The sequence below is a fragment of the Macrotis lagotis genome, chromosome 1 (genome assembly GCF_037893015.1).
Source record: "Macrotis lagotis isolate mMagLag1 chromosome 1, bilby.v1.9.chrom.fasta, whole genome shotgun sequence".
NCBI classification, from domain to species: Eukaryota; Metazoa; Chordata; class Mammalia; order Peramelemorphia; family Peramelidae; genus Macrotis; species Macrotis lagotis.
In genome coordinates, this window is record NC_133658.1 from 244,286,053 (window position 1) to 244,299,619 (window position 13,567).

The following is a 13,567-nucleotide window of genomic DNA, read 5'->3' on the forward strand; positions in this document are numbered from 1 at the left end:
TAAGTGGCTTGCCCAAGGCCACGCAGCTAGGTAATTATTAAGTGTCTGAGGTCAGATTTGAACTCAGGTACTCCTGACTCCAGGGCTGGTGCTTTATCTACTGTACCACCTTGTCCTCCAAGGTGTCAGTGCCATTCTCTATAAAACTGCCTTCCAGTTATCCTTTCTACATAGTAACTTTCCCCTTCTTGGTTTTGTTATATCCCAAGTCAGCATGAGAAATTAAATGGGAAGAGGAAATAATAGGAGAAGGAAGGAAAGAAGCGAGGGATAGCACTCAAGGTTAGCACAGCACCATTTGTAAAGACATGCATTGGGGATGAACCTAGAATGTCTGTGGGATCATCAAGCAATCCAGGAATCCAGTATTTTCCAAGTACTATTTCATAGGAATTTGTCACTAGTTCACAAAGCTTCTAATACCAAGGATCATAGAATCATAGGATCATAGACTTAAAGCTAGAAGGAACCCAGTGGTCATAAAATCCAATTCCCTCATTTTATAGATGAGTAAACTGTGGCCTCAGAGAAGTTACTTGTTGAGGGTTACTTAGCTAGTAAGTGTCCAAGGTGGGATTCAAACCCAGATTGTCTTGATTCCAGCTCCAGAGCTCTATCCTCTATAATTTCTGACTCTTCCTTTTCCTTCACATACTGTACTACCACTTGGCTCTCATTCTCTTTTTATTCCCTTTGACTCTTGTGGTCCACCCTCTAAAAGCCCCTAAACAAGGCATTCTTTTTGTTTGTTTGTTTGTTTTGGTTTTTTTGCAAGGCAATGGGGTTAAGTGACTGGTCCAAGGTCACACAGCTAGCTAATTATTAAGTGTCTGAGAGGCTGGATTGAACTCAGGTTCTCCTGACTCCAGGGCTGGTGCTCTATCCACTGTGCCACCTGGCTGCCCTAAACAAGGCATTCTTAACCTGGGATAATGAAGAAAGAGAATCTAAATGAGATTTAAAAAAGTGTTCCAGGGGCAGCTAGGTGGCGCAGTGGATAGAGCACCCACTCTGGAGTCAGGAGGACCTGGGTTCAAATGCGGCCTCAGGCACTTAATAATTACCTAGCCTTGGGCAAGCTACTTAACCCCATTGCCTTGCAAAAACTAAAAAAAAAAAGTGTTCCATTACACACAAAAAGGGTTAAGACCCAGCCTCAGACACCTATTAACTGTCACTTAACCCTGATTGTTTCAAAAAAGAAAAGAAAAAAAGAAATGAAGAAAAGGAAAAAGACTAGACTAAATTGAACTGAAGCTATGGAGCAGATGTAACTTAGAATTTTTGTCACTGAGACAAAGGTGGATCAAGGCAGAGGTGATGGGATGTAGCCATCAGGGGAAAAGAATCACTGTTTGGGATGCCTGGAAGTTTACCAATCCATGGTTTAGTTGAAAAATATGGCACTAGACAAGATCAGAGGATATATCTTGGGGAGTAAAAGGAAATAAAGAAAAAATAGATGGGAAATAATATGGGGCCAGATTTTTGGAGAGATTAAAATCAAGGGAGAGAAATTTAGATTAAATACATCAAAAGAGACATACTTTTTTTCCTGTATGGGAAGTCTCTACTTCATAATCCTCTACACACACACACACCCCTCCTGGTTGATGACTGTTTTGACCAAAAAGTCTATCCCCAGCGGGCAACCTTCTATGGATGAGTTTTTTGCAGCAAAACTGATTCTCAGACAACAGAAGAAATACTATCCATTGCTGGGTCTGCCAGAATTTGTGTTTTGCTGGCATAGGCTCCAAGACCTCAAAGTCACCCTTGTACCATGAGAAGGCATCAGAAGAGGACTCCAGGAGAGGGGATATTCAATATAGGAGACAAAAAAAAAAAAAGACACAGAGTAGTGTTTTTAGCCCAGAAGTGACATGACGCAGGTTGAGTTTAGGGTAGATTAGTCTGGAAGCTGGGCTATGCCCCAACTGGGATATCTGAGGACATTTCAGGGTATTCTGGCTCCAGCTAGAAGTGTCCCAACCCCATAGGTTACTTTCCTTTTTCACATACCTACCATCTATTTTAAAGGTTCATTAGTACAAAACACTGGATATATCTGAAAGCAATATATCAATTGGGACATATTCATATAGAGATGGAGAAATTAGATTTAAAGAAACCAATTAGGAAGCTAATTTCTAGCATAAAATACAAATCGTTCCATTTGACATTTAAGGTCTTTACATTCTGGTTCTAAACCTGTATTTTTCAAGCTGACTAAACATGAGTCCCCCTTACACCATCTATATTTCTACCCAACTGACCTCTTTGCTATTCCCAACATTCCATCTCCTCTCTATGTGTCCTAAGACTGGCTGTCCACTTTCCTTGAATACTCTTCCTTCTCACTTCCACCTTGTAGAATCTCTAGCTACCTAAAAAACTCAGCTCAATGCTACTTCCTTCCTGAAACTTTTCCTAAACCTTGACCCATGTTATTGCTCTTCACAAACTCCCAGTCAATCTATCAATTAATCAGTAAGCATTTATTAAGTGCCTACTATATGCTAGATGCTATGCCAAGTTCTAGGGATTCAAAAGAGACAAAAGACAATTCCTGCCCTCAAGAAGCTTACAATCTAATCCACATACAAATATATACAAAGCAAACTATATACAGGATAAATAGGAAATAATGAACAAAGGGGAGGCACTGGAATTAGGAGGGGCTGGCAAAGTTTGCCAGGACGGTGGGATTTTGACTGGGGAACAGAGTTCAGCAATCTTTTCATTGCATATATTTTGTCTTCACTCAACTATGTACATTATGCTCCCACCCTCATTAGGAGAATGCAAGTTCCTTCAGGGCAGGGACAATTATACTTTTGTCTTTTTTTTCTCTAGTGTCTAGTACAGGGTCTGACATAAAGTAGGAACTTAATTATTGAATTGAGCTGAAGTAATGCAAGGATGAGGGGAAGGGGATGCAAATATAGAGGTCACAGGAAGGACAGAGAGGATGGATGAGACCAGAGGAAAGATCTATGGTACTTGATGAGGTTCTTATACTGTTTTATAAGAAGGTCCTTTTAGAACTGGATTATATATATAGCATCTTGAGTTGAATACAAAATGGACCCATCTAAAAGCCAAGAATTTTTAGAGGAGATAACACAAAATCATCAACAATGCTTCAGTAATTCTACAAACTATGATGAGAGGCAGTGTGGTTTCTTGGGTGGGGTTAGATCAGAGGTCAGATGATGGCATCCTTCTTACTTGCACACAAGATCATCCTGTAATGATCCACATGGCATGGACTCCAGTGTCAGTGTGGCATCATGGAAAGGGTATTGGACTGAGAGTCAGGAATTGTGAACTCAAATCCTATCTCTGATATTCTCTGGCTAGGTGACTCAGTTTCTTCATCTCTCAAATGAAGTTAATAATTGCACCTAACTCCTAGAGTTATTTTGAGAATCAAATGAGATAATGTGGAAAATATGGAACCCTATAGAAATGTCATCTATTATTATTATTCCATCAGTGTATAAGTTTGGGGCATGCATTCTACCAGCTCAGATAATAATAAGAAGAAGAATAGTAATATTTTTATAACATTTTCTATATACCATACAGTTTACAATTATTAAATCATTTAATCCTCACAAGAACTTGGGAGGTAGGTACTCATTATACTTATTTTATAGCTGAGGAAATTGAAGCAAACAAAGATTAAATGACTTACTCAGGATCATATAGTAATAAGCATCTGAGTCTGGATTTGTACTTAGATCTTCCTGTGTCCAGATCTAGAGGTTTATCTACTATATGCTGCCTTGGTTCTCTATGGTTTCTTAACACCCTTTAAGACTTTCTGTCCTCTCCTACTACCTATCACTCCTGAAATCATCATGTAACCAATATAAAGAACCTCTCTGAATTTAATTGATCTAATCCTAAGACTGCCAGTCTATCATCCATCATAAGGAGAAGAGTGGAAGCTTTTGCAGCTTTCAAGGACCTAACTGAGCTTATGTTTCAATTCCATATGTTTAAACTTCTTAAAGCACTAAATCTCACTAAGGCATCTGAAGAGGGCCTTAGTAAAAAGTGTTAACAAGTTATTTAAAAAGAGTGCCTTAGTCAGATCCTAACAATTAAAACAAGGTTCTTAGTGAAAAAAAAAAAAAGTCCTTTTTATTTGCCCTAACCCCATTTTCCTGCTGCCCACTCATTCCACATTGCACATCCCTCCCACAAACATATTCAGGGATGTTCAGTTTTTTTAAGTTTTGTTTTTAATGGATATCTTTTCTTCTGAAATCATTTAAACTTCCCAACAAATAAATATTTAAACATTTCTATCAGGTATGTCAGAGATGTTCATTTTAAGAGTTGTTTGTGCATAATCCTGCTTGCTTTGACTTGTTCAAATGAAAATGTAATCTATGGACAGAATCACAAATTTTGAGAACTGAAAGGGATCTTGGTGACCCTCTAGTCCAAACAGTATGCCAAAGGAAGGCCTACTCTAATTTATCACAAGTGGTTTTCCAGTCATTCCTGCAGGACAGTAATACTTGGGGGGGGGGGCAAGGAGAGGAGACAAAGGGGTTTCTTGGTTAGTCAAGCCTTATAGCTTGTATCCTTTCTTTCCTGAGTTGCAAACCAAGGATTCAACTCAAAAAATAGTTATTCTGAGGATCACTCAAGACATAATGGAGGGGTGCATAATGGATTTCATCAAGGGACAATATCTTGCATACCAGGCAATACAAAGTATTGATAAAGATGGCCATTATAAAGTGATTGAATTAAAAATATTAACTGGACATGACACAAGGGAGAGGCGATGGATGGATAGCCTCAATGTTCATTGTTATATCTGCCAAGAGAATGGGAGGAAAGCCTCCAGCATGTCTGAGCAGACCTTCTCAGGTGATCTAATAGGGGGACATGGACAAGGGCCATGTGAGATGGGCAGGCACAGATGCATTGTGATCTGCCCCTTTGAAGGAGTGTCAGAATCAATGAGATCAGAGGTCCATTGGACTATCAAGTTACAGCTTGTACAGTTCATATTTCTCAGAAGACTTTCATGTCCATTAACATCTTTTGAGCCTGTGAGTTCTGCAGGACTGACACAATCTCATTCTTCTATAAGCACTCCTACTTACCATGACCACTCAAACATGAATTCTTGTAAGATGCGGTAGTAACTGAAAACCCACGAGGGGAGACCTTCAGTAGAGTCATATCATAAACTCAGAACTGGAAGGAAATTTAAACCCATAAAATCACAGAATAGGAGGGCTAAAAGGGACCCTAGAAGCCACCTTGTCTGACCCACATATGAAAAAGGTCCTTCTGCAACACACCAGACAAGTGGACATCCAATCTCTATTTGTAAAACCTTCAATGAAAAGGAGGCTCCCAAGGCAGCTCATCCCACTTTTGAATATCCTAATTTGTCTTTTGCTGGTTTGGTTTTCCCTTATAACTCCCTCATATCCAGATGAAGGAAATGAGGTCCACAGAAATCAATGAATTGCAGTCAATCAATCAACAATTATATATTATACCCCCCAATATCCCAGGTAGTATGCTAGGTGTAGGGAATACAAATATAAAAGTGAAACAGTCCCTACCTCTAGGAATTTATATTCTACTGATAGGATACATGTTCCTAGATAATTATGTATGGGAGGTAAACATAAATACGTGTGTATTAAGAATCCAAACATGGTTATGTGTTTAAGTCATATTTATGTATATATGTGTATCTATCTATCTATCTTTATCTCTATCTATACTATATCTATATTATATCTATACTATATCTATATCTATACTATATCTATACTATATCTGTATCTATATCTATATATACACACATTTTTGTTGTTATTCAGCTGCTTTCAGTAATATATAACTCTTTGTAATTCCATTTGTGATTTTTTTGGCAAAGGTACTGAAGTGATTTGCCATTTTCTTCTTCAGCTCACTTTACAGATGGGGAAATTGAGGGGAACAGGGTTAAATGACTCACCCAGAGTCACACAGCTAATAAGTGTCTGAGGTAAGATTTGAATTCAGTAATTAATGCTCCAAGCCAGACACTCTTCCCGATTCCAAGCCTGGTGTCCTATCCACTGTCACCTAACTGTCCTAAATATACTTGCATATATGCATATGTGTATATGGACAAAAAAACTTATGGGAACACTAATTAATAATCAGAGGAACCAGGAAAGGTTTCTTGAGGGAGATAGTACTTGAAGAAAATCTTGAAGTGGGCTAGAGGGCTCCATAAGGAGGAGGTGAGGAAGAAGAGGAAGAAGAGGAAGAAAAGCCTTCCAGGTGGGGGACTGCCAAGGCAAAGCCATGGAAATAGAATGTTATCTCTAGGGAGCAGCATGTAGGGCTATTTGTCTAGAGTATAGATGAAAGGGAAAAATTCATAAATCTGTCTGGAAAGTTAGATTGGAGTCAGAGTGTGACTAAATAGAGGAGTCTGTGCTTAATCCTAAAGACCATGGAAGCTGTTGAAGCATTGGGGGCTGCTAAGAATATTCATATTGTGTTTTAGGGGTATTGATTTGCCTGCTGCATGGAGAATAAGTAAATTGTACAATGAGGAAGGCACATGAGTGGCCGCTGTTGTGGGGGGATCATGAGGTCATAGGTCTTCAGCTGGAAGGGACTTTAGAGGTCAACTATTCCAACCCTTTTATTTTATAAATAAGGAAACTGAGGCTCAGGGAGGTTAGATAACTTGTCCAAGATCACAAAGATAGGAAGTAGCAGAGCGACCTTTTGGAGGTTCACAAATTCAGAGTTTCAAAACCTACTGGATTAGATCAAATAAAGAAGGGACCATAGGAGTCCTCTGATCCAAACACTTCCTTTCTCTCATCTAACAGATGAAGAAATTTAAGCCTCGAGAAACCAAGGTCACTCAGGTAATCAGTAGTAGAATGGGTATTAGCTTCTATGTCTTCTGATTACAATCTGGCAAATCCTAAGGTCCTTAAGGGAATGAAAAAGATGTCACTCTACCTACCTTTCTTCAGATCACTGTGCATTCTAAACAACTATTTTAACTTGCTCCCAAAGTTAAATCTGGTTGTACCTTCTGAGTTAGCAACCTTCTATGGGCTTTCTGCCCACAATGAGCATTTCTCCCATAATAAGATTATGGGAGTGGGGGGTATGAGCAATCTTCTCCCCTCTACCATGCTAATAGTCTTCCTGATATATAAAAATTGCGCACACACACACGTGTGTGTGTGTGTGTGTGTGTGTGTGTGTGTGTGTGTGTGTATGGAGAGAGAAATAAATGAGAATCTAAGAGTCCATTGGAGCCCATCATCTTTAGACCCTTCTTGATCCCTAGGATTTTCCCTCTTCCAGAGCCTTACTGGATGTCCTTCCCCAACTGTTTCCCAGGTTTTTTGGATTTTGTTTGTATCTCCATCCAAACTGTGGACAAGCGCAATAATACTAGAACTCCAAGAGTTGAACTAGCTAATGCATCTTAAAACTCTTGGCTTATGAAAAGCACTGGACGGATGTTTAAGATTAAGTTCCCACTAAGGAAGGACTGTGTGAAGAATTGGCCTCAAATATATATACCTAGGTAAATGGATGCTCTCTAGGGCCTCTGAATATGAAGTGTGGGTGTGAGGAACAGGAAGGCAGGAAGAAAGAAGACTGGGAAGAGATGTCTTTAGGGAATCTATGAGTTATGGAACTGGGAAACCAGTAGTTAAGAGGAAAGGGAAAAGGAGGTTTAAGTACAACCACTTGTGAACATTCTTAGCCTGGGAAGGGCTAAGAAAAAGATGGTGGGTACCTACACTCACCTTTTACACTCAGAGGGCCCAATTCTCAGGTTCAGAGTAAGGTCTTATCTGTTCTCAATCCAAAACTAACTTGGCTCCAGCTTGTGACAAACTGACCTGGGAAGCCAAGGAGCAAGGAAACAGAGTGCTTTCAGCAGAGGGTCAACTTTGGTCTCATTTGATTTAAATCTTCCTAGAACATCAGGAAAGGGATAAAAACACTGAAGTGATGAAACTGGCTGAGGAGCCAGAACTGGGTGGAGCCCTCATCACTAGGGAGGGCAGGGGAACTACACCAAAGAGGGAGAAAGAAATTAGAAACATGAACAGGAAATCACAGCCAGGTCCCTGATTCAGCAAATAAGATTAACAAGCCCCGAGGGGTAGGCGGAAAGAGCCCTTGTGGACCCAGAAAACCCTAAGAAGGTTCCTGACTCAGAGTCATAAGTTGGACCTGGAGCTGTAAGGGCTGGGAGAATGGACAGTCATTTAGGAGAGCAGGTCTGAGCAGAACTTGGAGCAAAGATCCCAGAATACTCAGGGCTGCCTTCACCAGGGCATTAGCCTCTCTGCAAGAAGGTCAAGGAAGGAATGAGAAGGCTGACTATGGATCACTGGGCTGGCCCTGACCCTGTTTCACCAAGAAGAGGTAGGTAGACAGTCATGGGGAAGTGGGGAAGGAAGGGGAGAGGTAGGTGAGGACAGAGTGCTGAAAGGGCTAATTCATTTGGATAGATTTTAAAAGATTAGCCTAGTCCATCCATCCACCCTTTTGTTTCTCTCCCTCTTCCCACCCCCACCCCCCATCATGCATGAAAGTCAAGACAAGAAGTATTTAAGTACCTACTATGGGTCAGGCCACCATGCTAAAAGCAAGAGATACAAAGAAAGGTCCAAAAGGGGGTGGAGGCAGAAAAACCTATCCTTGCTCTCCAGGAGCTCACTATTTAATGGGAGAGATAACAAGCAGACAACTATGGATAAATAAAATATGTACAGAATAAATTAGAGATGGTCTCAGAAGGAAGGCAGAGAAGAACTGGGAAAGGCTTCTCACAGAAGATGGAAATGTGGAATATTCACCAGTGAAATCTCTAGGTAGGGAGATTTTGAATTGATATCATGACAAACTTTCTAACCTTTGGACCAGAGGGTCTCTAAACTTCCTTCTAGCACTGTGATTCTGCAATTTTTTTATTTATATGAAGACTCCTATTCTGGTGGCTTTGGTCTTTCAGAGGGTCTGATACACACACACACACACACACACACACACACACACACACAGTTCCCTTTCTCTATACATCATCATTTTCTGATCTTTCTAGAGCAGAGGTCACTTCTGTGACAGAGAAAATGCAATTAAAGAGTGGAGCAGCTCAGCCTTCTTTTCCTCATTGTTTACCATCTCCCTCATTTCCCTTGAGAAAGAGGTCAGGCTCTTAGATTCCATGGAGTATGAGCTCCTTCAGGATAAGGCTGCCACTACTGTTGTATTTGTCTTCCCTGCAGCTATCAGAAAACCATGGCATATTAGGTCATGCAATTGGAGGCAGGAAGAACTGAGTTCAAATCCAAATTTAGGCATTTACTAACTGTGTGACCCTGGGCAAGTCTCCTACCTCTTGCAGACTCATTTTCTTCATCAGGAAAAGAGGGAGAGTAAAAGTATCTGTGGTAGCTTGGCACTAGATTTTAAGGTTCCATTCTCTTCTGGGTCATTGAATTCCACCACTGCCAACCTAGAGTTCTTTGGATAGCTAGGTTGTATAGTGGATAGAGCACCAGGACTGGTCAGGAGGCTTCAACTTTCTGAGTTCAAATCTGGCCCCAAATACTAGATATGTAACACTGGGCAAGTCACTTAACTCTGTATGCCTCAGTTTCTTCATCTGTTAAATAATCTGGAGAAGAAAATGGCAAACCAGTATCTTTGCCTGTAACAATTGAACAACAACAGTGGGAGAGGGAGATTTCAATTTTTTTAGCTTTTGATATGCAAACAGTTCAACTCAGAAGACAAGAGATTTCCTTGTTTTGTCACCATCAGCAATAAGGGATGCTTATGTATGCTCTAAGAAGGAAAAAGACTCCTCCATGGTACATTTTTAGAAATAGATTAGCTAAATCTCTGTATGACTGTTGTCCCATGGTCTAAAACCATCACTGGCCCAATTCTTCTAATTTACTATTTTTGTATAATTTTTTGTATAATTTGTTCTAATCATATCTCAGATAATTATCAAGTGTATGAAACCTAGGTCAGCCATTTCACTTCAATTTCTTCAACTATAAAATAAAGGGTTCCAGGAGACTTGAGGCAACTAGGGGACACAATGGATAGAGGCAGAACATGGAGCCATTAAGGTCACAGCCTGAGATATTTACCAGTTGTGTGACCCCCTCAGCAAGTCATTTAACCACTGTTTGCCTTGAGTTTCCTCATCTGAAAAATGGGTATAATAATGATATCTAATTCCCAGGATTGTTGTGAAGATGAAATAAGATAAAATCTATAAAGAGCTTGGTATATAAATACTTGCTACTAATATCATTACTATAGATTTTGTTTTTCCTCCTCTCCCCTTTTAGTTGGTAGGGAGAGGTTCTAGAATAGATTTTTGCTTAATGGAAAAAAGTTAAAATTAATTTTTAAAATAAAATGAGAAGATTGGATCTGATGGCTTCTAAGATCCCTTCAAACTCTGACCAAGATCCTAGAATAAGGTATTTGGGGTAGAGAGAGGCTAAGTATTGAGAATTCTTCTCTTTTTATTCTAAAAGATTCTCATTTGACCCCTAGTTTAAGGACCATAAGATTCAGAGATTAAAGTACCCATCAGAAGTTCATGGATTTCTAGTTGGAAGGGACCTTAATTAAGGCCATTAACTCCAAGCCTTTCATTTTACAGATGAGAAATGGGTGGGAATTCTAAAGTCTTGTGTTCTTCTGATATTGCCCTATTCCATGATTTGGGGAACCATAAAGAAATCAAACATTGAAACTTAAATGGACCATAGTGAATACCTTTCTCCTAACACACACACATGATCCCAACTTACACAGGACAACTATGAAAAGTTAAAAGGCCACTACCATGTTAAACTGCATTCTTGGAAGCAGAATGTCTAGGGAGGTGCTGATCCTTCTGTACCCTGCCCTGGTCAGGGGACATTCAGAGAGACAGAATCATGTTCAGTCCTGGGTGCCACATTTTAGAAAGACCATTGGCAAGTTGGCTCAGAATGGACTATCCTGTTCAGATTAAGCACTATTATTTCTTCTCTGAAATCTTAGGATTTAGTTCAGGTATCCCAGTGGGGACTAGATATAGAATAGATACCCACAAACAGGCTCATTCATCTTTCTCCATTAGAAGCTGATTTCTGCCCTGTTTCCTGTCCTTTTCTGGAAATAGGAAGGACAGTGATTCCACTTAAGGCCAAGAAACCTTCCTTCTACCTCCTGTTTGATAAGAGACAAGAAGAAGAACACCTCAACAGCTTGAATTCTGATAACCTTTTAGAGTTAAAAGTCACTATATATACAGTTTCCATCCTAACAGCCCCCTTTGAGGCACATCTACCTGCCCTTATTGCAATCTTCTTGTGACCAGAGACCAGTATTGTTTTCCAATTTGGGTCCCCAAAACATTTAGAAAAGAATATAGTAAGAGTTTAATAAATGATTGAGTGATTTAATTAAATTGAAAAAGTCTTTCAGGATAAGGAAATCCTGGGTTGAAAATCAGGAAAACTAAAATCTAGTCTGGCCTTGAATGGATTACTATATGATCATAGACAGCCTCTCTCTCATTTCTCCCTTCTATACTCTCTTTGGAGAAATCATTTCCACTTTGTAGTTCTTCATTTTCCTCATCAGCAAAATTAGGAACCTTGCCTCCCCCTCACAAGACCCTAGGACAGCTCTGAATTCCCTTCCAGTTCTGATATTCTATGACTTCATAAGGAGCACTGTGAGTATTATTAAACCATTTAACAGATGAGGAAATTGAGGAGAGACGACACATATTCCCTAAAATCATAAAGGTAATAAGTGGTAGAGGGTGGGACTAGAACCCAGGTCTAGAAAAACTTTAGCTTAGTACAGTGGCAAAATAGATGTTTATGTCTCTTCAAAAGCATTTCCTTGCTTACAAAATGTCCCCTGCAAGTTGTTTGCATAAAACTCAGTTATGAGATATTCCAGGCTGGAAAGTACCTGGGATTAGGAAATGTAGGCCTGAGAAGTCCATGAGGATGAAGTGGACCCAGAAGGAAGTTAATATTATTATTATACATTATACATTATACATTATACATTATTATCCCACAGGGGTTGAACTCTCCCGGAGGAACAAGACAAGGAAATAGCTAGACCTGGAATCAATCCACTACTTAATGGGTAAAGGTTTGGAGGCTGGCCTTCCCAACCACAGAGGTCACAGAAGAATAGGTCTTCATCCAATTTTCCCAGTGCTTTGACTGCCCTGGTTGTAAATAGGGTTTAATAATAGCCAGTGGTAGGGAACTGCTAGGTGAGGACACCAGCCCTAGAGACAGGAGGACCTGAGTTCAAATTTGACCTCAGAAATTGTTTTCCTGAAAATAAGGCCTAGAATGATTTTTTTAAAGGATGCTTGCAATATAATATCTCATAACAACTCAGATCCTTAGCTACCTAGTGCTCATTTAGATCACCCACTCCCCTGTTCAGAGAAAAATGAGAGACCTTAGACACAAGGGTCAAGGGCTGGAAGAAGCGATGGAGGTTGCTGGTGAGTGAAGCAGTTGGAGATGGGCGGTATGGGGTCCTGACAGGCACCAACTCCTTCTCAGTGAGGTCCACTGGAGGCGACGGAGAAGCCTTATGTGTAGCAGAAGAGGAACCTGTTGGAGAAGAGGAGGAAATGCCAGCATTCCCATGCACCCAGAATGGTAAGGGGGCTCCCCAGGCTGACCAGGGAACCCCACCCATGGGAAGGGCAGTCTCATGGCTAAACTGTTAGGAGAGCAGAGAGAATCTTCTGGCTGTGCTTCTAGTTGAGGATGAGGTTACTCTGGTAGCCATTCTTACTTCCCCCTAAACTGATGAATGGAAAATTGTTTGCCCCAGTCAGACAAGATCAATAAGGCAATTTGGAAATGGACCAAAGTTTGTGCTTTACCTGCTTCCTCTCCTTCAATGCCCCCTCTTTTAGACCTTTCAAGGCCACTCTCTTTCCTCTGCCTAAGCCTCAGGCTGCCCCCTGAACATTAAGAATCATGCACATCCCCTATTCATGGGACCCTTGTTTGGATATTTCTATTCATTAAAATGTCAGACCTTTGAGGGCCTCGATGAATAACCATTTAATGTGGTAAAGAAATTGCCATTGGATAAAATTTCTATTTTCACAGGAATTGATGGGGTCTGTTATTTGAAGACTGAGATGACCAAGAAATAGATTTTGAGGTCATGTCTAAATACTCTGGAGCCTGGGACAAAGTTATATTGCTGTATTCTACTTCGCCCACCTTAGGCACTCCCCTCTTTCTCTCTCACCACCACCACCAGTGAGGCTGATCATAGCCAGTATCCCTTCCATTTCTCCCTTCAATCTTCCTAGTTAGTCTTTCTCAAAGTTCCAAGCTCTGTTTGACCCCTCAGTTATATCAGAGAGATGTGAGGCTAGAGAGGGCAGTCAAACTATTTGGGACTGTATTTGCAGAATTCAATTAAAAACAATTGAACAAGTATTTACTGAGTGCTGTCTGTTAGGCAGCAG

General features: G+C 40.3%; 1 protein-coding gene across 8 annotated transcripts in view; it reads left to right on the forward strand.

The window, feature by feature from the left end:
- Nucleotides 1–13,567, forward strand: part of SCARA3 (scavenger receptor class A member 3) — a 60,703-nt gene that overhangs the window by 14,397 nt on the left and 32,739 nt on the right. For 3 of the 8 annotated variants that reach the window (XM_074210000.1, XM_074210001.1, XM_074209999.1), the window contains exon 3: nt 12,621–12,737. The exons of 2 other annotated variants lie outside the window; for them this stretch is intronic. In XM_074210000.1, the coding sequence (XP_074066101.1) occupies nt 12,621–12,737 (117 nt within the window). Of the gene's footprint in view, nt 1–963; nt 8,449–12,620; nt 12,738–13,567 lie in introns of those variants that run through there. 3 more of the 8 variants (XM_074209998.1, XM_074210002.1, XM_074210003.1) reach the window with 3 other exon arrangements.